Source organism: Brassica rapa, chromosome A09 (assembly GCF_000309985.2).
Source record: "Brassica rapa cultivar Chiifu-401-42 chromosome A09, CAAS_Brap_v3.01, whole genome shotgun sequence".
NCBI lineage: Eukaryota > Viridiplantae > Streptophyta > Magnoliopsida > Brassicales > Brassicaceae > Brassica > Brassica rapa.
In genome coordinates, this window is record NC_024803.2 from 41,185,774 (window position 1) to 41,212,456 (window position 26,683).

At 35.1% G+C, this 26,683-nt stretch overlaps 6 protein-coding genes across 8 annotated transcripts; 3 read left to right on the forward strand and 3 right to left on the reverse strand.

Moving 5' to 3' along the window:
* Window positions 1-3,340: 3,340 nt before the first annotated feature.
* Window positions 3,341-5,307, reverse strand: LOC103842811 (cationic amino acid transporter 8, vacuolar). The gene has a single exon (XM_009119477.3). The coding sequence runs from the start codon at window positions 5,250-5,252 to the stop codon at window positions 3,492-3,494; it is 1,761 nt and encodes a 586-aa protein (XP_009117725.2). The 5' UTR covers window positions 5,253-5,307; the 3' UTR covers window positions 3,341-3,491.
* A 1,704-nt stretch (window positions 5,308-7,011) lies between these two features.
* On the forward strand, window positions 7,012-8,068 carry LOC103842812. The gene is made up of 2 exons (XM_033280260.1): window positions 7,012-7,801; window positions 7,893-8,068. The coding sequence occupies exon 1, from the start codon at window positions 7,511-7,513 to the stop codon at window positions 7,793-7,795; it is 285 nt and encodes a 94-aa protein (XP_033136151.1). The 5' UTR covers window positions 7,012-7,510; the 3' UTR covers window positions 7,796-7,801; window positions 7,893-8,068.
* A 262-nt stretch (window positions 8,069-8,330) lies between these two features.
* LOC103843166 (60S ribosomal protein L18a-like protein) lies at window positions 8,331-10,193 on the forward strand. Its single transcript, XM_009119873.3, has 4 exons — window positions 8,331-9,207; window positions 9,496-9,567; window positions 9,715-9,832; window positions 9,927-10,193. The coding sequence occupies exons 1-4, from the start codon at window positions 9,002-9,004 to the stop codon at window positions 9,981-9,983; spliced, it is 453 nt and encodes a 150-aa protein (XP_009118121.1). The 5' UTR covers window positions 8,331-9,001; the 3' UTR covers window positions 9,984-10,193.
* On the reverse strand, window positions 10,097-12,766 carry LOC103842813 (septin and tuftelin-interacting protein 1 homolog 1). Its single transcript, XM_009119479.3, has one exon. The coding sequence runs from the start codon at window positions 12,701-12,703 to the stop codon at window positions 10,190-10,192; it is 2,514 nt and encodes an 837-aa protein (XP_009117727.1). The 5' UTR covers window positions 12,704-12,766; the 3' UTR covers window positions 10,097-10,189.
* Window positions 12,767-15,004: 2,238 nt separating this feature from the next.
* On the forward strand, window positions 15,005-21,654 carry LOC103842814 (cytochrome P450 72C1). 3 transcript variants are annotated; one of them, XM_033280248.1, is made up of 6 exons: window positions 15,005-17,993; window positions 18,475-18,692; window positions 19,331-19,575; window positions 19,942-20,329; window positions 20,422-20,854; window positions 21,075-21,654. In XM_033280248.1, the coding sequence occupies exons 1-5, from the start codon at window positions 17,711-17,713 to the stop codon at window positions 20,845-20,847; spliced, it is 1,560 nt and encodes a 519-aa protein (XP_033136139.1). In that variant the 5' UTR covers window positions 15,005-17,710; the 3' UTR covers window positions 20,848-20,854; window positions 21,075-21,654. The 3 variants fall into 3 exon arrangements, with proteins under 3 accessions (XP_033136139.1, XP_033136140.1, XP_009117728.1); XM_033280249.1 differs by having other exon boundaries at window positions 21,127-21,654; XM_009119480.3 differs by having other exon boundaries at window positions 20,422-21,647.
* A 1,544-nt stretch (window positions 21,655-23,198) lies between these two features.
* Window positions 23,199-25,131, reverse strand: LOC103842815 (protein SRG1). Its single transcript, XM_009119481.3, has 4 exons — window positions 24,877-25,131; window positions 24,180-24,427; window positions 23,744-24,074; window positions 23,199-23,671 (listed from the first exon to the last, which is right to left on the reverse strand). The coding sequence occupies exons 1-4, from the start codon at window positions 25,129-25,131 to the stop codon at window positions 23,429-23,431; spliced, it is 1,077 nt and encodes a 358-aa protein (XP_009117729.1). The 3' UTR covers window positions 23,199-23,428.
* Between the last annotated feature and the right edge of the window lie 1,552 nt (window positions 25,132-26,683).

The window sequence follows — 26,683 nt, forward strand, 5'->3', positions numbered from 1 at the left end:
GTGACAAGTGTTAATGTTAGTTTATTATCTTAAGCTCTTACTTTAAAGTCTCATATAGTAATGTTTTTTATATCTTAATCAAGCATCGCTCTAATCTTGAAGAAGTTGTAAATGACATCCAAGTCTTTGAAATAATGATTGGCATCTCCATAATCGCAAATTTATGTTGCACAAAATATTATTCCACAAGAGTTACATTAGTTTTAGAAAAATACAGACCGAAGAGAAAATATGTACAAACCTTCAACAAATCTCCATCACTAACATGAAACTTTATAATGAGAAGAACAAGGCGCTTATACTAAATCTTCTTTGAATAAAGGTCTACACGAAAGCACAAATTGTCCAAGCCCGCAACAATCCCGTCCACACTGGCAACACGAGAAGATGAAGCTCATCCAGAGTTGTTAATGATGATGCTACGATTAATCGTATAATTCACTAAACTTACGAAAATTAGAAGTATTGCTAACAAAGGAAGATGTAAATCATTGTGAAGAACACAACTCTCAAAACCCTAAATATCTCAAAGAACAAAACCCTAGATATGTGGGGAATTTATTACCTGAGATAAAGTAAAAACTTACTTTAAGTCTCCCTTCAGCACTTGTTGTGTAGTAATGCATCTCCGTCAGTAGATTGAGCTTGGCCTTTACATTTTTATGTGAGAAGGCGGAAGTAGGTGAATTTTTTCATCTAAATCTTCTAACCACTTCTTAAGTTGAGAAATGTAGTTTTTGAAGCCACAAGAACGACTTTCTACTACAGTCAAGTCAATGGATGTCGTCATCGATCTCCTGAGCCAGGAGATATAATTCAAACCATCACTGCAGAGAGCACCCTTATGTGTAGTTAAGACACACTCTTTCTCTTGAATTTGTGCTGACATAGAAGAGTTGAATTCTTCAATAGATTCATCATGAGAGAAGAGGGAACCCACGTGAAGAAATTGGATCAAATCCACGAGATCATTATCCAAACTAATATCCTGAGCACACAGAGAAGAAGGTGTATCTATATTGTGATTGAAAAAATAATCAAACATATATACAACACAAGATCACAAACAAAAATCTTGACATTCAAAACTGGTAACCACTAGTGTACTTTGTCAAAAGCAATTTGATACAGGTTTACAAGCATGCATGGATTCAGCAAAAACTATTCCTAACACTGTTGAGATAAAGAATGAGAAAGAGAACTATGCATAACACTATGTTGGACTCAATTACCTTGCAAGGTCAATCAATATCATCTAGGGGTCATTCATTATAACTTAACATCACAAAAATGTTGTACATATTTCTGGATGCATATTTGATCGTGTCATTAAAATTTGGTAGTATACAAAAATTGTGTGTTTAAAATTTCTTCTAAACTAAACAATTCTTGTCAGATCAGCATTATTTTTGAAGTATAATCGATTGTGTCATTCGGATTTGGACATCATGTTCTTATTTTCCTTATTTTCTTTTTGCTAATTTTCTTCTCAGATGTTTTCTTTGAATGTCGAAAGAGAAAAATGGAAAACTTAAAAGAAAAATCAAGGAAATCAACATTAAATACAAACACAACCATTATTAAAAGTGAATAGCTATTTTAACACCAAATTACTATACCTTATTTAATAATGTTTTGAAAGTTTAGAAAACATGTGTATGAAAGACAAAAATATGAAAATCTATGATTAGCAATAACAATCAATGACAATTCATACACAATATTTAGTAAAAAATCATCAAATATTTGTTAAATTTACTCATCTTCTGAAAATCTCTTAACTTCTAGTGTCTCAAAACTCTACACCTATTATATTTCAAATAACTCTTCTAAGTAAGAATATCATTTAGGACTGTTTAGAGAAGTTGAATTTGTGAAGAATTGGTTGATTTTAAGAGATAAGAAATTTGATAAATGTATAAAGAGTTCTAATAATGAGTTTTCATATTTATAAAGTAGATATAAATATTTTACTAGAATAATTTTAAAAATCTAAAGGATATATGAAATATTTTGAAAGTTTTGCTTTATAACTTAAATAGTTTAGAATTCATATTCCAACAACTCTATATTTTGGTAGAATCATAGAATCATTAAAAATAAAAATTTCTGAATAACAATGATATCTGTATGTCACTAAAAATCATCAAACCTATAACAATAGATTTTAGCATCCATAAGTGATATTTTTCTGTGTAAGTTATAGAATAGTCGATATTTGTTGTTTCTCCATAAACCACCACATCCTACGAATGACAAAAAAAAATGTAAAAAGACGTTATTGATGTCAAGATACAACATCATTCTTCAACAAGTTTTCAACATCCCTTATATATTATTTGAGAAGCATTGCAACATTTTTTTGTAGCCACATGTCATCACTAGAATGATTTTTAGAATCCTTAGAAAAATAGGTTGGTCCATCTAAATATATAATAAGTTTTTTATTAAACAACAATAAATACATTATTAATGTGCTTCATTATTTCCTTAAATAAGATTACGGAATTGCCTAATGTGGCTAAAGTATATATGACAATTAATGATTTTGAATAATAAAGATTTGATAAGAATAAGTGTGTGTTATAATTATATTTGTTTAATTTTAAGCTATTAAAATAAATTAAACAATCATAATAACCATATAATAAAAATTAAAAAAATTATTTATATATTATATTTTGAATTTTTAAAAACGAGTATAAATTCACATTCAAATTTTGTGATCTATCATTTAAAACATTTGTTATGACATGATACAAATAATTAAAAATAATATAAGTTGAAAGTCTCATTTAATAAGTATCAAAAATAAAAGATATATAAATATATGTATCATTTTAAATTAAACTATATGCCATATAAAAATACATAAATATCTTAATTTTGAAATTTACTTTGAAAATTTTTTTGATAAAAAATTTGAAAAAATATTGAGAACTTAATTTTTAAAAATATTATAAATTATTTATACCATTAATCTCACAGTGAAAATTTTGTTATCACTAATTTAGATTTTTTGCTATAACAGATACAAATGATAAAAAAAAAATATGAGCAAAAAACATCATCTAATAAATATTATTATTAAAATATACCATATATATGTTACTATCATTTAAATTTAGTTATATATCATATCAAATAGAAAAAATATTTTTCGATTTATAAAATTTATTTATATGTTCGCACCAATTTAATTATATAAGTAGTAGATAATAACTTTTTAATTATTCAATATCTATTTATTATTTTATAATATGTTATAAACATATAATATATAAAATATTTTTTTATATATAATGTTTATCCCGCGCAAGGCGCGGGTCTTAACCTAGTTAGAAATGAAAAGAAAGATAAAATATGAAGTTGGAACGATCCAAGTATTATTGCAACTAAAATACAAGAATTTGGAAATTACAAAAGAAAACATGTGATTTTATACAATTTACCAAACCATAGCGAAGTGTAGCGATAGATTTTGTCTGTTGTTAACTCTCTCCTTCAAACTTTGCTTCCTCCATGGGCTGATGAGCTACATCATAAGTTGCATGAAGACCAACAAAGACGTAGTACAAAAGCATCACCATGGTACATATAATGAATCTCAAGAACGCTACATAACCGAGTGATCCTATAAGGAAAAGATTCATGGCTATAGAAAACGATGGCAGCCACGGAACAAGAGGGACTCCCCAGACCTTAGGAACACGGTACTTCGGTATCAATGCCAACCCCAAGGTCCCTATAAACCATAAGACTCCAGTCACCGCGTAACCGATCCAGCCTCTAACGCCTGCGTTCCACAACGCCGATACCGCAACCGAAGAAGCAATGATCAGAAACAAGAAACCAAGAAACTTCAACAAGCCACTCTCAGGAGTAACATCCTTCACGTAGTAACGTCTCACTAGCAACGCTACAGCCACGAGCATGAAAATGAATAGCGTAGCAAAGGAGAAAACGCTCGAAAGAACATCTAAGCTGGTGAAAAATGCGATAATTGCACTGAGTATGGTCACAAGGAGAGTAGCGTTAATAGGAGTTCCCGTTTTCGGATGAACCAAAGCGAACCACGGAGGAATCATATGAGACCGAGCAATCTGAGTCGTGTACCGAGCTTGTCCTAACGAACCAACAAGCAAGCTTGTAGTCATACCCTTCAAAGCACATATACCAACCAAATACTTAGCCCATTTCATCCCAATCTGAGAAAAAGCAACCGAATACGCCGCGTTGGGATCAATCTCAGTGTACTTCACCATCATAGTCAACGCCAAAGCCATCAAACAGTAAACCACAGTGATCATAGACATAGACCCAACCAAACCAATCGGTATATCCCTCGCCGGCTTCTCAGTCTCCTCAGCCATGTTGGCCACCATATCAAACCCGGTGTACGACCAGTACACCACAGCAGCCGACTGAACAACGCCTTTCGCTCCGTAAGGGAAAAACGGAACCAAGTTTGAGGCTTTAGAATGAGTAAACCCAACAACAACTATAAACACAATAACACAAACCGTTACAACGGAAGTAATCAAGTTCAGCCACGAAGTCCTCTTAGTTCCACTCATGGCTATACCGTTAGCAACTAAAAGAACCGCCACAGCGACCGGATCAAGAAGATCAAATCCATTAGCAAAGGAATCAACTCTAATCCGAAAATAATCCGAATCATTCTTAACCAAGCTAGCTAGATAACTAGACCACGACCTCCCTAAACCAGCAGCACCAACGATAGCCTCGAGAAGAATATTCCCAGCAGCTATAAAAGCAATAAAGTCTCCTAACTCAACCCTTAGGTAAGAGAAGGAGCCTCCAGCTACAGGAATCTCGACTCCAAACTCGGCGTAACATAGCACTGATAATAACGCCGAGAGGCCTGAGATGGCGTAGGATAGCACAACGGCTGGGCCCGCTCCTACGCGGGCCTCCTGGCCCGTTATCACGAACACGCCGGACCCGACCACGGAGCCGAAGCTGAGCCAGAGGAGGTCCCACCACGTGAGGCAGCGGCGCATGGGGTTCTCGCTCTCGCGGCGGGCGGCGTCGATCTCGTAGGCGTCGGAGGAGCGCGCGAGGAGACGGTCCGCGAGGCGGGGACACGTGGCGGAGAGAGCTGATTTGTAGGAGGAGAGGCTCTGGAAAGAGAACTCCGGGAAGAAGTCTTGCTTCCTCCATCTCCAGTAGCTCCTCCGGGGGTTTGGATCGTCGGAGATTGAGTCCTGCTGCGGCTGAGCTTCTTCCATTGGTTGACTTGTTTGGAAGCGAGGTCGTGTTGACGACGAGTAACTAACTAGAGAGTAAAAGATTGATAAATATAAAATGTTTAGTGTCTTTATTTTGATTATGGAAGAGTTTTGGACTGGTTCTGTAAATAAAGATATAATTATTAAATTATAGTTATAAACTCGTGCGGGATTTGATTCACCGACAGTAGAAGCCTAATCCTATGAAAAGGAGGTCGTCTACGTCTAGTACGGCTGTACAGGTAATATCAACGAACGCTGGAATGAACCAAATTAAAGGGTGATTTTTGATATATAAAAGTACAAGGATCAGTCGATAAGAAATGAAACTTTAAGGGGATCATTGTGTAATAAATACTAAGCGGACTATATGTGGACGGTGTGATAAACGTTCAGACATGTTTGATGCTCGGGCAGGGCAGGGCAAGGCACTAGAGAGAGAGAAGCTACGCCGATTACCCACCCGACCCGGAACGGTTCGGCCCAGAAACGAACCCTCGCAGTTTACGAAACGTCCTAAGCCGAAGTCGTTTCTTTAGTTTTGGGAGATTTTGAGAAATGCACATAAACTGTTCGACGAAATGTCTGAAATGAAAATAGGTTTTCTTGAACGAGTATTGTAACCCGGGTATGTATTGTGCGTTATGCCTTAGCCATATATACATCTTTATCTTCGAGATTACTTCATTTCTAGCTTGCCTCTGAAGAATCACAATGACATCAAAGTTACAATGATCAGTCCTATACTGCCTTATGTTTTGTAGAGTACTAAGGAAATCTATGCATTTAACTCGATGGTTTTCATGTTTAAGATCATTTCAAAGCGTTATGCATTTGTCTTTTTAATTTTTTTTTGTTTTTAACTCAATTTTGGGATTATGATGAAAAAACTGTAATGGCTGAATATAAAACAAAGTACTGCCCAGCTCTTAGCTGCTGGTGGTTCTCTGTTTTGGATATGATGTATGCCTTACTCATTTGAATCTCTTTTCTGCAATTTTTTTTTTTGTATTTTACGGAACTCATTGACACATTCCTGGTTTAAGCTTGCCATGTTTTAAAAAGATTTGACTTTTGTGATCAAATGTCAATTGCGTTTGATGCATATATGTCTTTTAATCTATATTTTCGACTTTCTTGGTATATGAATTAGGCAAAGTTCGAGATCGTAAGGAGAAAGTCCAAAGCGCTGAAGAGTTGACAACGATTATATAATCAGGTAAATTTTAAGCTTTCATTTACTAAAATTTTTTTGTTCATGGGGGCTTGAATTCATAGCTCCTCTTACAGAACGTTACTAATGTAATAGGTTGGAGATTTCTGAGTCTTAATTAAAAAAATTGATATAAGTGGAGTTGCAGTTAAGAAAATGCTAGTAGTCAATGATAAAGTTGTGTGATATTTGCTATAAATTATCTATGGTTCAGATAAGTGGAAGAACAAGTCTAGTTTTACTAATTCAGATTTGCCACAAGCTCTCTTTCAAAAATGAAATTTTAGTCTTAGTAGTAATGCTTTTCTTGGTGTATACATCTAATTTAGAAATCTTCAAACCCTTGTTAATTGATCATTATCCCACTTGAGCCACATATTGATTGCTATCATCAGATACCCGTTTCATTAGAATTATTTTTCTAGACCTCAGATTCAATGGCAAACACTGACCTGGTCACTGAAAAAGACATCTATGGTGATGATCTTTTCAGATGTTATTACCAAACTCTGATGGAAAGTGTGCAGGTGAGATCAAACTTTACTGAAATCAAAATAGAAGTTGCTAATCTCTTTCATATTTATGTGCTTGAAGTTCTTTAGATTTTAGAAATGTGTGGTAAAGTATAATATTAAAAATAATTAAAAGATATTCTTTTTTTCTTATGTGAGAAACTAACAGATTTTGTGAAAAGGAAAGAAAGAGACAGATGCTTTTGTCATGCTTACCACCTTTATCCGTTGAAAAATCTTCCACCGTAGACCCAAAGATATATAATTTGTATACTTTATCCTTTTAAGTTTGTGACAAAAAAAAAAGAATCCTTTTAAGTTTTCTTCTTCTTATAAAGAGATGTGTAGACACAAAACATTTTCAGATTTTTCAAGCTTTCTTCTTCTATCTGTGGAGGGGACCAGATAATCAATCAGTATACACATATATTGGTCCGGTTCCACTTTTCTTGATAATAGAATAGCTTTGGTTTCTCCATTTGAGTTGATTCTGGTTTTTGTAAATCAACTATCATGATCAATTCCCAAGAAGAATGGATACTTATACGTCTATCGTCGTGATCCTATGCATCGCTTTATTTGCAATCAATCTAATTTTTGCTTGTTTCACTTGCTTCTCCATTCTTCATAGCTTCATGACAGAGACAACAAACCAGGATTTTAGTGATCTCAGGAAGAATCTTATTGAATCGGAAGAAGCTAAACCAGATGATGAGAAGGTAATGATCATTGCAGTCTCAAGTAACCAAGGATTCTCTGGCTCTATGGATGGTGATGATTGTGGCCAAGATTGCTCCCATGATATATGTGCTTGTTGAACAAAGGTTGGATTCTATTTTCACTACACACTTTCTCCTCATGTTTTGCATTTTTTTTTCTTTGATCATTCCTACTTGTAAATGGTGAAATCTGTAGGTAGAGAGTATTACATCTTATGCATCGGAATCCAGAAATGTTTTTTTTTTTCATTTTATATCACGAGAAATAGTAATCTGAACATGTATTATACTATTTTATGTGTAATGTATCCCCATGTTTTAATATAGTTTGAACATATATGTATTATACTATACATCAAACTCTCTAATGAATTTTTCCTTACTTCAAGTTATTTGGTTTTTTCAACTATTTGATTTTTTTCCTGTGTGTAGCATAATTCAAATGGAGGTGTAGACAAATTTGAATTAATATTTTTGTACTATTATATTAACCTTTCAAGGTTTATTTTTCTTTGAAGACTGAGAATTAAAGGCAAAAGGCTCCACTAAAGACGTGGAGAAAAGAAGAGAAAACAAGTTCCACTCATTGAAAGTAATATAAAGCTTAACAACGAAATTGATAGTTGACAAAAGACTAATTACCAAATTCAAATAAAGAAAAAAATGAAGGCAACGACAGCGAATTGCTTATAGAGACAGATTTCTACTTGAATAATAAGAACAAAATAATTGAAGGTGATGTTATTATTTTTTATGATTAATTAGTTGGATGGAAGGGAATCAACATAAAACTTAAATGATTAGGAGCAATTAGTTAATTCCATTAATCCTTCCAATGAAACTTGAAGCTTCTATGGATGAATTTAATAGTCATCATAACACACCACATGTTTTCATAAGGTTTTTGAAACTATAAATAATATTCCCTTTGGATTTCAATTATTGATGTTCTAGTTTTTTTGTTTATGTATTTAAAATGGATATTTAAAATTTTAATTGATGAATTTTACTCTAAAATCTAATATATACGAATGACAAAAGTTTCTTAATATCTGTACATAAATATTTTAAATATAAATAATTAAGCTTATTTATTAAACACATTTACTCAAAACATTGTAGTATGTGGGCTGTCAAGGCATATAATAAAAACTCTGGGTCCATACTGGAAAATACACATTATCCCGGGGTCTATAAGCGAATTATAAAATAACTGATTTTAAAAAAAGACTTCAACGCGGCAACACTTTCCATCTCGACCGAGTCAGAAAGAACGATCGAGACGAAAAAAAAAGAAGAAGAAAGATGGGTCAAGCAGAAGAAGATAAAAGCAAAGGATTTGCTGAGGAAGAAGTTAACCAGCATCATCATCATCATCAATACGGTACGTTTCAAGGTGTTTCCAATTATCCTCAACCTTCACCGCCTCCTGGAGTTTACGATTCCTCCGCTCCTCATTACGTCCATGGTTATCATTCTGTTCCAGGTAGCTTCTCTTTGCTGAATTTGATGTGCTGATCCAAATTTTTTTCTTACAGATTTGGAGAATTAAGATTTTGGAAACTTGATGCAATTTAGGAGTGGTTTGATTAACAGTATGTTGCTGACTTTTGAATGGCATTAGTCACAAGCCAAAGTATAGTTTAAATTTTGGAGCTTTTGAGTTCTAGTAACTGTTAGTTTGTTTCGGTTTGTGTAATAATCCCACAAGGGAAGTTGTGTCATTTCTCATTCTCTCTTCTTCTTGTCCAATCTTATGTTTATTCTTTACTGTTGTCAAGTATATGGCATTGCTGAAGTAGTGAAGGAAGACCTGTGACTGTGAGACAACGCCGCCTTTCTTGCTGTGGAATTGGTCTTGGATGGTTCTTGTAAGTTCCTTTTTCATCTCTCTCTCTGTCTTCACATGGCAGCTACACTTATTTTTTTCTAACAATGTCCCACTAGCAACAACTTTCAAACAAAGATCTTGCTTGTTTGGTATCTCATATAGAGTTTGTGCTTGATCCTTATTGAAGGTTCATAGTTGGTTTTTTCCTTGGAGGGATCCCTTGGTATGTCGGAATGGGCATCATGATAGTTGGAAGGAGGGTTGACCACAGGGAGAAACCAGGTTACATTGCTTGCACCATTGCTGTAAGTTATCCGACAGTCTCTCTTCATGTTTGTCCTTGGATTGCAATCTGGCTCTGATCAAATTGATTGAGATATGTATTAAACACACTTTCAGGCTATTCTTGCCACGATCGCTGTTATTCTTGGTGTATCTAAAGGAGCAGAAGATTGATGATCATTCGTTTATATCTATGGTTGATTCAGAACGTTTGTATAGATGCCGATAAACATTGTGTTCTGTATTTTTATTATCTTCGTACTTCTTGTATGAACTCCTTCGAAACATAGAGAAAAATGATGTAAACTTATAAAAGTTATTTGCCAACCAAGTGTGATAGCAATACAACAGAACCTTACATTAATTAAAAAGTGTAAAGCCTAACGTTTTCCAGAGACACTTGCATTGTTGTGCATCCTCAATAAGTCATCAGGAGTTACAAGATACCACCCTCCATCTTTCTGAGCCAACAGCTTCTGGTTCACCGAGTCTATCACCACACTCACATTCCCAAACCCATAAATCTGAAGACCATTGTGCATCCTATTCGGCTTAGGTTTGAACAGCAACTCCTTCTCTTGCGCAAACACTTCCAACACTTCTTTCAAACTCAGCACCTCGTTGCTATCCATCTGAGCCTTAGCCTGAGCCCGAGCCGGCTCAAAGTGTCTCTGCTCTTGTGCCTTCGCCCTTGGCTGAGACACTTCAACTCCTTCAACAGCTTCCATCAACATATCTAAACCACGCTTCAACTGGATTCGGATCCTCTCGTTTGCTGAAAGCTCTTGCGGGAATGACTTTTTCCAGCCGTAATACCAGTTGTGGATCTCGTCGAACCTCGGTTTGGCACGCAGCCAGTGGTACAACACATCCAGCCATTTCGGGAAGAAGAACCTCTCCATCAGATCAGCCATTAGGTGAATCGGCACTGCAGATGCCCACTTCATAACCCAATTGAACTGGTCTAAATTCTGGTTTGCCGGATTCACCTGAAACTCCTGCAAGGCCAGCTGAAGTTTGGGGACTATGTAACGTCGCATAAGCTGTTCCCAGCTTGTAGCATCAAAAACCGTCTTCCATGGAGAGAGAATAGTGTAGGCGGATGGATCACTAGGATGCCAAGCATCAAGAACATTACTCAGTTTCATCTGAATGATCTGATACAGAAACTCCAACTTCTGACCAAGTCTTGGCAACCAAGGATGTACCCAAACATGGATCGCAACAACTTCCCTTCGTGGGTCCCAATATTCCACAGCAGTCGACAGTTTTGGCAGCACTACTGTGTCCAAAATCGTATCCATGACAGATGAAGGCAGCAGATCTTCCCATGTCTCTATGAATCTAAGCATCGGCTCAGGGTCTCTCGGTTCCCAGGTATTGATGCCAGCTATACGCACAGCAGGTAACACTACCTCCGAGACTAGTTGACTGTAAGGCGTTGAGATTACCCATATATTTTGATTTTCCTCGACTTCCAAAAGCTTTTTCCAAGAAGATATTGCCTTCATACCATGCCCTGCATCCCTAAGAGGGTCCCAACCCTGAAACATTCTGATAAAGAGAGGCAAGGCCAGTGAGCAAGCGATGGTTGACAAGTTGCAAAGCATGTAATCATGAGGATAGGTTGTCTGCAGGTCCTCGAACCGATTAGCAAGTGAATCAAGCGTCAAACTCCCAGACGTATTTTCCAATTCGATTCGACTTATCTCATCTGCGATATACTCCATGTTGTCTAAGTGCGTTTTTTGCTTCTCTTCCTCCTTTATAAGCATCTCCTTCTCCTGCTGCAAGCTCAAGGCTGATTCTCTCTCGTTCCTCAAGTCCCTATCAATCTTTTGAATTTCATGTTCGACTAAATCAACAATCAGTCGCAAGTTGTGCTGTAACTCGGGCATAGGAACATCTGCTTCTCTTGCTTTCTCCTCTGCATCTAAATTTTCCAAATTCGTCACAACCCGAACCTGTGGTCCTCGCATATCAATAATGGTCTGGCCACCACCAAAACCCTCTTCCTGCTTCTTCTCCAACAGCTCCTCTGCAGTGACATAAACTTCCTTCCTCGCCTTCTTCTTCTTCCAGAGATTTTTCCCTCCTCTATCACCATGACTCTGATCATTCCAACCAACCGTAACAGTCTTCTTCTCCTCCACCTTCTTTAAATCAGGCAACTTCGCCTCCTTGAAATCGTTATACCCCATACCCATATTCTTCGGCCTCAGCTGAGCTTCAATAGGAGCCACAATACCTTGCTGGTTCTTCCCAAGACCACCTCCCTTGTACCCCATCTTCTCAAGAAGCTTCATACCAATTCCTTTAGTAGCCTTCTCAAACTTACCTATATCACCACCACCTAAACCCTCCTTCTTCCCTCCCTTTGCACCACCCTCTTGACCTCTCTTCTCCATCTTAGCCTTCTCTCTCATCTTCGCCCCCTCAGCTATCTTCTTCCCAAAAGCACCAGGTAAAAGACTATCCTCATCATCAAAACCTAATCCCCCAAACCCTAACCCTAAACCTGACCTTCCAGCACCCAATCCACCTCTAACTTCACTATCATCATCAACAACCATATCATCCTCCTCATCGTTAGAATCCTTATCAACCTCTTGATTCGGCGTAACAGTACCTGTAGAAACGAAATTGACAGGCTTGGTTAAGTCGGCCTTCCTTCCCGAATCCAGATCCCTGCGATTCTTCTTCCTCCGACCTCCTCCGCCGCTGGAATCGTCGGAATCCGAATCGCTCTCGGCGAAGACTCCGTAAGTAGCGTCGTGCTTGGTTTGTTTCCGCTTCTCCTTCCGCTTTTCGTATACGAACTCGCCGTTCTCCCAGCGGCCTCCTTCGAAGTCGTTCTCCATGCCGAACCTCTCCATCTCTTGATACTCGTCCATGGCGAATCAACAGATCCGAAAAGCTCTGCGAATGATTTTTATTGCAACTCGCCGACGTCGAAGCGTATCGGAGTATAAATATGAACAATTCGTTTGGGCTTTTTAGATAAGATGGGCGTTTTTATTTGTATTTCAGAGCCCATAACTTTCTCACGTGCTATTTCTTTGTAACTTTCACAGTCTCACGTGATCTCTCATCTTCTTCCTTTTTGAACTCTTTTGTTGTGTGGGTGTGGGCCCAACAACCCTATGTCCTTAGTAAAACGAAACTTTTGTAATGCCTGTAAACATGAGTTTGCTGTCTCGAAACCATTGGCTCTGAATTAATAACGATTGCTTAATAATATGTTTACAACTAAAGGAAGATTAAAAAAACACATTAGATGAGATAAAATATGAGAAATATTACACCTCCAAGATATACTATACTCATGTCAAGAGAGTATTCAGTTAACTTGTAACTGAATCCCCTTCAACCACACAACAGGAACTCACCATTCAAGATCAGAAACAACCAACTTGTGATTGAATCCTCACACAAAGCATAAATATAATCAAGAATTCTAGACAGTAAACTGATTATATAATGTAGAGAATCTCTAGTTTGAATCTAATCCTTGAGAAGTCACACAACACTTTAGAGTTTGTGCACTTAAGATGAATGAGATTTAGAATCAGTAAGCTATAGTTTAAAAAGAGATAAAGAAGAGTTTAGACTGAGTTTTACAAGTATTAGGCTGCCTTAAGAGAGAAAGAGTTAAGGCAGCCTCTAAACCATAATGTTTAACTCTCTACATTGTGAATATTGTTTAGTGATGTTAGGAGTTTTCAAGGCTCTTAAGACAAATGTTGTAGTATAAAAGATTGTCGAACCAGTTCTGAGGGATATCAAACCACTGAGAATGCAAGTACTCACTTAATCTAAGTGCAACCAATGATTTAGATGAGTTTTAAGCTATGACTAAAACTAAAAAGCAATAACAGAATGATACTTTCTTGACTAAGGGAAAAGAGAACTCATGGGCATAGGGATTAGACCTTGGGTGATCAAGTATCGAACTAAGGATGGCAAATGATCAATCAAACTATCAACCTTAAGCCTAGACACAATTCTAAGCAAGCTCTATGTCTAGATGAATGCTCATTTGCTAACACATCTCAAACATCAAATGTCTTTGGTTGAATAATATGAAAGCAATCATTGCTAACAAGTCTAATAGCTATCTTACCACCTTTAACAACAACTGTCTTTGGCAAAGTATACTAAAAGCCTAGGAGAGTTGTCTCGGGCATTTCATCGAACACCTTTCGGGTGAGAAATGCCTAAGGATCAACAACTGAGTGGCCAACTCAGAAGATGCATTATGATTACTCTACTAGCAAGGAAATATGAATGATCTACACTAAAACATCCTAGCTCTAACCTAATCACTCTTAATCTCCCTAACCCATGAATTCAAAAGGTGATTACTCACTAATCTCCATGATTCCTCTTAAACCCATATTGGATTTCAGATTAACCATGTAGAGAAATAGATAAGAAATCAACAAGAACACAAGAACATAACAAATCAAAATCCAGGAGATGAACTTCTCAAGAGAGTTCTTGTGTATTTCTCAATAGATCAAAAGATAAAAGATAATCTGCCTGGTGGCTACAAAAGATGTTTAAAACATAGGTTTTTGAAATGTAAAACGTGCATAATAAAATGACCAAAAGGCCCTTAGGTAAAATAGAAATCGACCCAACAATAGACGCGGAGCGACCTCGGCATGTCGCTCCGACAAGTCGCTCCGGCCTTCGGGAGCGACCTCAGTGGGTCGCTCTGAGAGGTCGCTCCGGGCTTCGCTTCGTGTCGTCTCGCCATAGAGACGCGAGCGACCTCGGGGTGTCGCTTTGGGAGGTCGCTCCGAGAGGGGTGTGAGATGCGAGCGACCTCGGTGCGTCGCTCTGGGCTTCCTACGGGATGAATATGGCGAGCGACTTCATGGGGTCGCTCTAGCTAGGTCGCTCTGAGAAGTGGGACACAGCGACTTCGTGGTGTCGCTCCGGGAGGTCGCTCCCATGCTTGGTTCGTCCAATGGTCACCTTTTCACCTCTTTCGAGCTCCAAATAACCTCATGTGGTACTCCAGTACCTAATAGAGACTCATGTATGCAAAATGCAACCTAAACATGTCTAAATCCTAATCTATATGATGAAAATGTTTATGAATGAATGGGTAAAACAATGCAAATATGCAAGATATCATTTAGACACAAGATAGAGAGAGAGAACCACCAATTTAGACCGAGAGAAACTTGTATTGATACTTGATTTTTTGTTACAACTGATAGAGAAGCCTTTAAATAGGCAATACACATGATTAAGCAATTACTATGCAAGATAAACATGCACAGCCTGCTTGAGTGAAAGTAACAAGTCCAGCTGCTTCTCCAAAGCAACACATGTGACTTCATCTTGTCTAATTCAAACCAGATCATTTCTTTTGAATTCAAACTGGTTACCTTGACTTCTTAGAGGTTCTCAACGTCCATATTAGTCTCCACAACTCATTCATTGCCTCGGTTTTCCTGTCCATGATCTTCTGTCCATGATTTCCTGTTCATGATCTCTTGTCCATGATCTCATGTCCATGATCAATCAGGTTCTTCATATCTTTACTCTTGCTTTTTATTACTTCATGTCAACACTAATACAGCTACTCTTGTCCCAACATGCTATAGACAATTTCGTAAAAATTTGATAATATTTTTATAATTTATAAATCTATATTTACGTCTATTAGTTGTTAAAATTTTGAGAATTTAAAACTACTGTTTTATTTGATTGCGTCCAATATTAACCTTGAACATGAGTTAGTGTCATGAAACTATTGACTCCGAATGAATAACAATTGTTTAGTAAGAATATCTCTAACCTCACTCTAAAATAGAGGTTAAAGTAAAAATACTTCAACCTAATTCTATTTTCTACTCTATCGTATAATAAAGGATGGATTACTATCCATTTTTTTTATCATTCTATTTTCATTTTAAAATAAAGTACTATTAGATTAGAATCTAACTATATTATATAATTACTCTATTATAGAGTTACTCTATAATAGTACTATTATATTTTAGAAAAAAAATATAATGAACCATTGAAGATGATTTAAGAAAAATAATATTTTGGAGACAAAATGAAGGGAATATTAGACCTCCAAGAAAAACAGATTACAAGGTTTACTAAAATGCACTGTTATAACAGAAATATTTCATCATTAATATTTTATTCTTAAAAACTAAACTGGTTTATTCTTATAAAACTAAAATGTTCACAATCTAGTTTTCTTAATATTATATAGGTACTAGGTATGCGTTTTTAATCCACATAGTTTCCTCGTTTCTAATTTCTTAGAATTGATAATTGTGGTGATTATTTTAACTTTTCATAATATATTTCTCACATTTTCAAGGTTCTATTTCTGATGAAAGTCAATATATTTTTGTTCACACAGTATAATTGGTACAAAGTCAAGAAAATTATGAATAATTTCTTTTCTCTAACCAACTTTTGTTTTTTTGCAACAATATATACACATTCTCAGCTGTTTTCAAAGAAGAATTGTTATGTTTTGTCTGAACCAATACAACAAAATCCCAATTATTCTGTATAAACGACACATATTTGGGATTTCAGACTACAACAAATAAAGACCACCTTTTCAAATGTCATAATAAAGGCCGATCTGACTATGACTAGACTTTTAGTAAGCTTTTCAAACATGTTGTTACAATATTGAATTCATTACTAAACTTTGTATCCAGGGACGTAGAGAAATACGTGTAGACGCATATAATGGCACACATTGGTTGAACAATGCAAATTACTTCCCTAAACATGACTAAACTTCTTTACTTTTCTTAACGTATATTTTTTTCTAATCTCCACTACATAATATTAATTTCAGGTAGTATGCTTATTTACTTTTATTTATTTCAAGGATTTTTATGAATACTTCTCATAAGTTCATAACTCATAAGTAAAGTATGTTTAGCTTCGCGACAAGTTCTTTAATCCAAGTCTATTTATTATTTCTTGAACAAAAGAATAAACTAGTATAGCTAATCAAATAAGCTTACGTTATAACTATTTTAATCAACCAACAACGTCCGTAGCCGGTAGCTCTACTTTGTCTTACGTTGAGTTTAGTAAATGATAATGACCCTAGTCTACGCGTAAGTGCATTATATTATTAAAATTAAAATTAATTGATATGGTTGGACGAACATCACCTTATACTATTATTGATATTATATATCACATGCGTTTCGTAAGAGAGTTGACATTGCTATTCAGCGTCTCCAAAGAACAACGCCACCTGGTTTCATATTTATTGTCTGCGATTAAATTAACTTAACACTAACAAATCAATATATTTGGTAATTAGTTACCTTTTTAAGTTTTAAATGTAGTAAATTTCAAGGTTCGCTTCAAATCATCTACCTGAATATAGCTCAAGAAAACTGAAAGGGATAAAACAAATAAAGTATTAAATTAAGGTGAGAATTGCGTGGGAATTCTCCTTTCTCAAACGTAGGCAATTACGACAAAAACAGACACCAACAAGAAAAGGATAAGTAAATATAGAAGTATCATAGAGTATATATTAAAATTAAAAGATAAAAATACACTAAATACTCATGCAATAAAGCCACATGCATGTAGCGTAAGGAAAGGAAGACAAAATTAAATTTTTGGAAATTATACACCAGAAACTTGTTGTTATAAATTCGTTGCCAGTTGCACATACAGCGAGTTATTACATATATCTTCTCTCTACAAACAAGTTTTATCACATTTTTATTATACAGTATATCTATTCAGGCATATATATAGAGAGATATACAGCTGCTTCCAACATATATAGTCAACTGATGAAATTTTAAGCATCATCATTATACTCTTGTCTCCTTTCTTTCTCTCTTCCTCTCCTCTTCATCATAGATCAAGAACACAAGATGATTGAGATAATTTCAGTAAAGAATGTGTTATTGATCGGGTTTTTGGTCTTGATACTGAATTGGGTATGGAGAGCTGTGAACTGGGTTTGGTTAAGGCCAAAGAGGTTGGAGAAATATCTGAAGAAACAAGGATTTTCTGGGAATTCTTACAGAATTTTGATGGGAGACATGAGAGAGAGTAATCAGATGGATCAAGTTGCTCACTCTCTTCCTCTTCCTCTCACAGCTGATTTTGTCCCTCGCATGATGCCTTTTATCCATCACACTGTTATAAATCATGGTATGATACATCAAACTCAGCTTAATTCTCAAGCTTTAAAGTGTTGTTTTTAGTATGACTATCTGAAGAAGATGTGAATCTAACTATATAAAACCAAGCTAGACCTGGTCTTTTGTTAGATTCGTCTTTTTGTATTCATTTGGTTAAGAGTTGCTCATCTTCTTCATCTTGAATTTCTATTTTTCAAGGAATGAAATGAACTGAGAGATTCAGAGCCAGGGATTAAAAGAGTTAGCTGTGTATATATATTATAATATATTTATTTGCATAATTGCATAATTAAGATCTAAATCTGATATCTATCTCTGGTTATAATCGAAATCTAGCTCACAAATAATACAATAATAATATTCTTTAGCATATCATATATTGTCTCCAGTACATTCTTGTGTGAGTTTTGTTTCATATGCAGATATAATATAGTTAAACTTAAACTATAACATATGGTAATAAATAATTTATATACTATTTGTTTTAACAGGGAAGAAGTGTTTCACATGGTACGGACCGTACCCGAACGTGATAGTAATGGATCCAGAGACACTACGAGAGATAATGTCAAGACACGAACTCTTTCCAAAACCAAAGATTGGATCACATAGTCATGTTTTCCTCAGTGGTCTTCTCAATCACGAAGGTCCTGAATGGTCCAAACATCGAAGCATTCTTAATCCTGCTTTTCGTATCGACAATTTAAAGGTATTTTTAACAATTTTGTTTTTGGTAAATTAATAAATGAATATACACACTGCACATTTTGACTCTCATAACCACGATGTGAACTTTATGGACGTCATTTTCGTCTCATTCTTTAGATTCTCATCAGTTTCATTCTCTTTTTCCTCTTTTCCGAAAAAAAAGCTAGATGAGTTTAAAAGAAGTCTTGGTGGTTGAGAGATTTAAACAACAATAAATAAATAGAAAACATTTATTTAAATCTTCTTAAATGATTATTAATCAATATGTTTCCAAACATTTTTTTTTTTACAAAAACGTATTTAAAGAAAAAGAACAAACAAAGAAAAAGTTCGCAAATAACTAGAAGCCACGCCACGCCACCAAATACCGACCAAACTATAAAAAGTCTAAAAGCGAAATAACAGAAAAAGACACTACAAAAAGGTGAAATCATATTTAAAAAATAAAAAATGTCCAAGTACATCAACTTTTTTGCCATTTATCAATATTATATACCTGCATTTATTATTTTTAACAAAAAAAATCATTGGTAGGTTATATATAAATCTCCATTTATGCGAAGTTTTGTATGAATGGTTTTAGTTTTATTTTTTTTTCAAATTGAACTATATTTAATATCTTGTTTCCAAAATGTACAGAGTATCCTTCCAGCATTCAACTCGAGTTGCAAAGAGATGCTAGAAGAATGGGATAAACTAGCTTCAGCAAAAGGAACAGTAGAACTTGATTCATGGACTTACTGTCATGACTTAACAAGAAACATGCTTGCTCGTGCTTCTTTTGGTGATTCCTACAAAGATGGCATCAAGATCTTCGAAATCCAACAAGAACAGATCGATCTTGGTCTCCAAGCTATTCGTTCTGTCTACATTCCTGGATCAAAGTAAGCAAAATGTCTTTTCTTTTTAATTTATCAACCGAGTCTGGAACCGTAAAGCTAATCTTGCTGATTTTTATTGTCGAATTAGAGAAAGAAATATGAGTTGCCTCTTTGGTGAATTATACATAAGAATTAAACATATCTCAAATGAAAATAAGATTTATCTAAATCGATAGTATATATATATATATATATAAATCAACTAACCTTTATCAGAATATAACTTTTATAATATTTTTCGGTTTGAATTCACAAATTTCACCTCATAATCAAATTTTACTGCTAATAATAGCTTGTCCACAGGATACACATCTCACTTTCAAGTTATTCTAATACTAATATCAGTTTTTTTGTATTTGCAATTTGCAGATATTTGCCAACAAAGTTCAACAAGAGGTTGAGAGAAACTGAAAGGGACATGAGGGCTATGTTTAAAGATATGATTGAAACAAAAGAGAAGGAGATAAAAAGAGGAAGAGCTACTGACAAAAACAGCGACTTGTTGTGCTCCATGTTAGACTCAAATACAAAGCAAGTAAAAGAACAAGGACCAGATTCAGGGCTTAGTCTCGATGATCTGATAGATGACTGCAAGGCTTTCTATCTAGCTGGTCAAAACGTGACTTCTTCATTGTTTCTTTGGACTCTTGTTGCTCTAAGCCAACACCAAGACTGGCAAAACAAAGCAAGAGACGAGATCTCTAAGGCATTTGGTAACAATGAGCCAGATTTTGAAGGGTTAAGCCACTTGAAAGTTGTAAGCAAACATTTTCAAAACCGATCAAACCACACACTAGAAATAAAAATGGTTGTTTATAACCTTTTCTTTTGATTTTGTGCCATTACTAGGTATCAATGATCCTGCATGAAGTGCTTAGACTCTATTCACCAGCTTACTTCACATGCCGGATAACTAAACAAGAAGTGAAGCTAGAGAGATTCTCTTTACCCGAAGGAGTTGTGATCACAATACCAATGCTATTGGTGCACCATGATCCTGATCTTTGGGGAGACGATGTGAAACAGTTTAAGCCCGAAAGATTCATCAATGGAGTTGCAAGTGCAACCAAAGGAAGACTCTCTTTTTTGCCGTTTAGCTCTGGACCTCGGACTTGTATTGGTCAGAACTTCTCCATGTTGCAAGCTAAGCTCTTTGTAGCAACGGTTCTTCAAAGGTTTAGTGTAGAGCTATCTCCATCGTATACTCATGCTCCTTTCCCAGCTGCAACAACATTCCCACAACATGGAGCTCATCTGATCATTCGAAAAGTTTAAAGCAAAGGTACTTTGTATATAAGAAACAGATTCGAATCTATAAATTTCAATAGATTTCTTGATTTTTATTATTCCTTTATGACATATAGTGAAAAACATTAATAATGTGTTACAGTTTCCTTTGTATAGTGCTGCTAAAATCTTGATTCTGACTTCTGTTTACATAGTGATATCTTGCATGTTTACATGTTTTTAGCCTTCATATCTTGTACATTTTGATCATATAGATTAGGAATTAAGCATCTTTAGAGTCTATGTTGCATGCATTGCCCTTATTAGATGTTGGAGAGTGCTATGGAGTGATTGGAGATGTTTGGGAGCATTGTGATTCAAAAAAGAAGTAGAAAAGGATCATTGGGCGAGTAGAGGAGCTGGAGCGACCTACTGGAGCGAGGTCATGCACCCGCTCTGGATGAGTGAAGTGTAGAGCGACCCACGGGAGCGAGGTATGACACTCGCTCTGTACTAGAGCGACCTCTTGCACCGGGGTAGTGCACCCGCTCCGAGCTCAACATGTCGTCGACAACTTTCCAGATGTGGAGCGACCTGGTGCAGCGAGGTCATGACCCCGCGCGCAATTTGAAGAAGTGGAGGTGATCTTTGGAGCGACCTACGGGAGCGAGGTCATGCACCCGCTCCGAGCATTCTTTATCTTAGTCGAATTTTAATGTTTTAAAAGGGCTTTTTAGACTTTTTAATGGAAACCATTAGGTTTTCCAAAGACATATAAATACTCTTGTAATCCTAAAGTTAGGATCTTATCTTATTTTCTATCTAATCACAAAGAACTTTGAGTGTGATTTCTTAGATTATATTGATCACTAATCATGATTAACACCAAATCATCATTGATTCTTGGGTCTATCATGACAATTAGTGAGTAGTCATCTTTGGATTCATGGGTTAGGGAGATTAAGGGTGATTAAGCTAAATCTAAGGTGTTTAGGTATAGATCAATCTTGTTCCTTGCTAGTAGAGTGCTTTTAATGCAATTTTAGAGTTGACCTCTCTAAAGTTGAGCTCTAGGCATTTCATACCCGGAAGGTGTTTGATGAAATGCCTGAACCAACTCTCCTAAGCTTTTAACATTCTTTACCAAAGGGATTTGTTGTTAAAGGTGTTAAGATGGCTAGTAGACTTGAGATTAATGATTACTTAGATAACATTCAACCAAAGGAATTTGATGCTTGAGTTATCTAGGTAAATGAGCATTCATCTAGGGATAGAGTTTGCTTAGGATTGTGTCTAGGTCTAAGGTAGATATAAATTGGTTGAAAGTTGACACCTTTAGGTTGAATCTTGATCACCCAAGATCAATTCCCATAACCCATGAGTTCTCCCATCTTATAAGAAAGAAAGCTTTGTCCTTTATTGCATTTTAGGTAGAAATCTAGTTTAAAATCATCTCAAGAACTGGTAGCACTTAGATTAAGCAAGGTCTTGCATTCTCTTTGCATCATAATCACTTAGAACTGGTTTGACATCCTTTATACTACAACATTTGATTAAGAGCCTTGAAACTCTTATCATCACATAGTAAATTATTTCAGATTAAAGAAAATTATTTTCTCTAAATCATTTGAGCTATTTATTGGGTTTCTGATAATTTTCCAGACACCTACCCAATCTTTTGTCAGAAACTCAATAAATAGCTCAAATGATTTAGAGAGAAAAAACCCACAAATTGTTAAATCATAGAGCTTTGCAGCTGCCAGCAGTTAGTACCAGTAAGGACTTAGCAAATCTATTATTATTATTATTTTTATTTTTTTGTGCAACTAGCAAATCTATTAAGTATATGGAAACCTCAATAGTAACAGTTGCTTGTCTATCTTGTTGACATTCAAATGCCCCTTATGACCCTGCAAAATGTTACAAACCAAAAACAAACATTTTGAAAGTTTTAACTTTTAATCAATGGTCTTTAATTTGGTTCAGTTAAATTAAAATCTATTAAGTATATCTATAGTAAAACTAGTGGGACAATAAAGAAATTCCAGTCCGTTTAGGCTATTTCAAATCGGCATGCTTTGTATTTTTATTCGAAAGCTCTGAACATTTTCTTTCTCAATTCGATTCAATAATAAGAATCAAGATTCTTGATGAATTAATTGACATCCATCGTTCATTATCAATTAAATATATATATACAGATCTGTTGATGTTATCCACATGAGTGAACAAGAGATTAGTAATACGTTAAGTAAAATGTATGTACTTAGGTTGAGGTTTCGTATGTTATCTAAAGAATCTTGTGAATTAGGCTTTTCTTAAAGCGCACGTTAACAAAAAAAAGTTACCAAGTTTGGGAGTCAAAGATTGAAACTGGAAATTTTACGATAAACCACGTATAACGATAACAGTGTGTGAATCATGTGTTCACTATTATTAGATAACGCTTTAAGCAACAACGAACATTAAGAAACGGAAACGTACATTCATCTTATTATAGCAATACGTAGAAGCATTCTTATTATAAGTTCATATAGATTTGTTTATTGCAGCAATCAAGAAAACACACGAGGAGAAACAGAGTATATATTTATGGTAGAGTTTCTTAGGACGCAAGGCATTACTTTCTTTATATTTTCAAAGCATCGAGATAAGCTTTTCCGTCGAGTGTACGAGAGAACACGCCATCCATATACTCTTTCATGGTCAGACTTTTGAATTTTCTAACCTTCTGCCTTTCAACGAGGCTTTGTGCTGGACCAACTTCTTTATACATTCCAGGGTTGTGAAACGTCGCAATAGAGAGCCTCTCTTTCTCTGAGTTCACAACTCCTCGATGCTCGATGCTTCGATATGTCCCATTTGTTATGATCTACATCAACCCACTAGAACCATTTACAATGATCGATTTGTTACCGTATGCTTTTTGATGTAATTTAATTACCTCTATGACGTCTCCTATGTTGACAATGAAAGAATTTGGGAGAGGTTTAACAGGAACCCATTTCCCATCTTTCTTGATTTGGAGACCTTCAACTTCATTAACCTGCAACAGTATGGTGAGTCCGTTTGGATCTGAATGAGGAGATAGTCCGATAACCTTATCAGGTTGTGGACACGGTGGGTAGTAGTTCATCCTCATCATCTGGACCGAATCAACATCATCAAACAACTTTAACATTTCCTCTGGTTTGACGTCTAGGACTCTCGCCATTTTTGCTATTAAGATCTTAGCTATGCTCTGCACTTCAGTAGAATACGTCTCCAGAGTATCTCTGAAGAAGTCAGATAACCAATATTTATACAGAGAAAAACTTTTTAAATTTTAAGTTTCAAAAAAAAAAACTTTGTAAAATTAGTTTAAAAAAACAAAAAAAAACCTAAAAGGAAGAGGTAGCTTGGGGAACAAGTGAGGCTTGCGTTCTTCAATTGGTTGCACAATATGGTAGAACATATCTGCCCAATCGAGCTTCTGATCTTCTGAAACCACAAAAGCTTGTCCGAAACCTTCGATCTCATTTGGTTGCTGCCAAAACTTCTTCTTTTCTTCCATGGGAAGATTGAAGAAACCTTGAATCTCCAACTTTATTTTGTCCAAGAAACTTGGATCTATTCCATGGTTTACAAGCTGTAGATTACAACAAATACACAATCACAATGATTAATAAACAGAAATTAATCCATGGTTTTTTTTGTAAGAAACAATTTTTTTTCCCAGTTTCTCAAATCAATAATACTCTTTATATGTTTGAGTTTATTTGGTGTTAAAAGTTTTCTTTTACAAATTATAAATAAAAATTTAATATCGTTTGAGATTTGTGACTAGTTATATAATCTTTTTTATTAGTAGAAAATTAATTTTTAGTGATATTTTTATGTAACCAAGATATATTGTATGGACCATTTTTAATTTGTGTGCATTAACTGTAAACATCAAATAAAATGAAAAAGAGTATTAGTAAATTCTGAGACTTGACTCGGAAGAAACAAGTCTGAAATCTTCATATGAAGTTTTGACATGTTAATAAATAAAGATGATCGTTGATTTGCAAAGTAGTAAAAAGTTTGGGGATTTACCTGGAAAAATCCCCATTCTTTGCAAGCAAAGTCGAGCTTCTCAACCTCAGAGCCCATGGTTGTTGAGGAACATAACCGCTTCATGTCAATGATTGGGATCTCGGTATTTAGACCAGAACCATCGGTGACTTCAGTCTTGTCCTGATCAGGCCGAACATACCTGGGAGGAACGGTCGTGACCATCTTTTCCTTAACCATCTCCTGAACAGAAGGAACTATAATCGAGCTCCACTGAGCTGCTCCTTTGGATTCCATGGCGGTTTCTTTCTTAGACCAAAAAAGATATGGTGTAGATATGTTTAGCGAGATGTTGTGTTAGGTAATTTAAAGGGTATTCCGATTTCTCCTATGTTATAATGATTGATTAGTTTGACCCAAATCCTCAATAGTCGAAACTGTTTGATTGTCCTCTTTGGGATAAAAATGACTCCAATTGTTTCAAAGATTAGATCGACAAAGATATGTGGCTGCCTTTGTCAACTGGTTGTTACTTGTTAACCCCATGTTATATTCATATTTAACATTAAACATGTTACCCTACATATAATTATTTTAAGTGTGAAACTAGTTTTATAAAAGAATCACCTGACCCCATATATTATATAAACTTGTTTTTGGGTGTTCGAAAATATCGTCCTCTAGCGCAAAATGTTGCAAGTGCATCCCCTACAACTTGAGGTTTCGTGTTGAACCCTCACATTCTGTTACCAAAGGAGATGAAAGTTGGATCTGTAGACGAGAGACCCTTTATGATCAACCTGGACCACCTTCAATCTTTTTTTATGCAGAGACCATGCAATTTTTGCTTGGTTATGATTTGAAAAGGAAAAAAAAATCAATGATCCAATATTTGTTAAAATGTGAATTAGATGTATGCATGTATACCAAGAATTTGCTAAGTAGTCAGGTTTATTAGGCCGAACAAAGTTATTTCTTTGTTAGAGTCTTAGAGAATGTTAGAATCATGCATTCTTTATTTCTTTGTTAGAGAATTTGATATTTCTGTTAATAAAAATATTTCGCCGACACTGGGACAAGATTTTCTGCTGTCCGCCGTTAAGTTTAGACCAAAGAATAACTCAATTGTCTGCCATTATGTTTAGACCTAATTCTTATGACATGCGACTGATTTAGTTAGTCAAGTGGGTTTTAGTTACTAATTAACCCCGTGCTGTCGTTCATATTTAACTCAAAACTAAAGATTGATCCGCACATCTATGCGGTTGGTTCTTATATTTTTATACGATATTAATTCTTCATAATTAGTGTTAGATATTTTAGATGAGTCATAATATAACTAATGGTATTCAAAAAAGACTGAATTGGAGAATATGATTATTTTTGGTACAAATAACCAAACATGTTTCAGATACATTTGTTATTTAGATATCACAACCGAACTCATTCAGATTCAGAAGGATCCAACTCAAAACCCACACACAAATTTATAATATTCAAGCGGGACCTAATTTCAAAACAAAAAAAAAACGATACCCGAAAATAACAACTTATACCTAAATAGATAGTCAACGTTCATGCCTAACTGATTTTATAAACTAATAAAATGACTATTTTTATGTGTTTGGCTAAAATAAGTGAAATAAAAAAGAGTTTTAATTTAGTAAAATAATTATATAGATTGAAAAATTAAGTGACAATAAATGTAATACATTTTATTTTTATTTAAGTTATTATTTTATTCACAAAAACATGTATTTGAATTATGTTTTTGGCTACGTAATTTTTTATCGATTGAAATTAAAATTTTTAAAAAAAAAGTAAAACAAACTAAGCAGAACGTTTAACC

Coding starts and splice junctions, on each gene's coding strand:
- LOC103842814 (XM_033280248.1), top strand. CDS start 17,711: ATGATTGAGATAATTTCAGTAAAGAATGTGTTATTGATCGGGTTTTTG. Junction 17,994..18,474: donor TCACACTGTTATAAATCATG/GTATGATACATC, acceptor TTGTTTTAACAG/GGAAGAAGTGTTTCACATGG. Junction 19,576..19,941: donor GTCTACATTCCTGGATCAAA/GTAAGCAAAATG, acceptor TGCAATTTGCAG/ATATTTGCCAACAAAGTTCA.
- LOC103842812 (XM_033280260.1), top strand. CDS start 7,511: ATGGATACTTATACGTCTATCGTCGTGATCCTATGCATCGCTTTATTT.
- LOC103842815 (XM_009119481.3), bottom strand. CDS start 25,131: ATGGAATCCAAAGGAGCAGCTCAGTGGAGCTCGATTATAGTTCCTTCT. Junction 24,075..24,179: donor AAGCTACCTCTTCCTTTTAG/GTTTTTTTTTGT, acceptor TGACTTCTTCAG/AGATACTCTGGAGACGTATT. Junction 23,672..23,743: donor ACATAGGAGACGTCATAGAG/GTAATTAAATTA, acceptor GGGTTGATGTAG/ATCATAACAAATGGGACATA.
- LOC103842811 (XM_009119477.3), bottom strand. CDS start 5,252: ATGGAAGAAGCTCAGCCGCAGCAGGACTCAATCTCCGACGATCCAAAC.
- LOC103843166 (XM_009119873.3), top strand. CDS start 9,002: ATGGGTCAAGCAGAAGAAGATAAAAGCAAAGGATTTGCTGAGGAAGAA. Junction 9,208..9,495: donor TTCTCTTTGCTGAATTTGAT/GTGCTGATCCAA, acceptor GCATTGCTGAAG/TAGTGAAGGAAGACCTGTGA. Junction 9,833..9,926: donor ACATTGCTTGCACCATTGCT/GTAAGTTATCCG, acceptor ACACACTTTCAG/GCTATTCTTGCCACGATCGC.
- LOC103842813 (XM_009119479.3), bottom strand. CDS start 12,703: ATGGACGAGTATCAAGAGATGGAGAGGTTCGGCATGGAGAACGACTTC.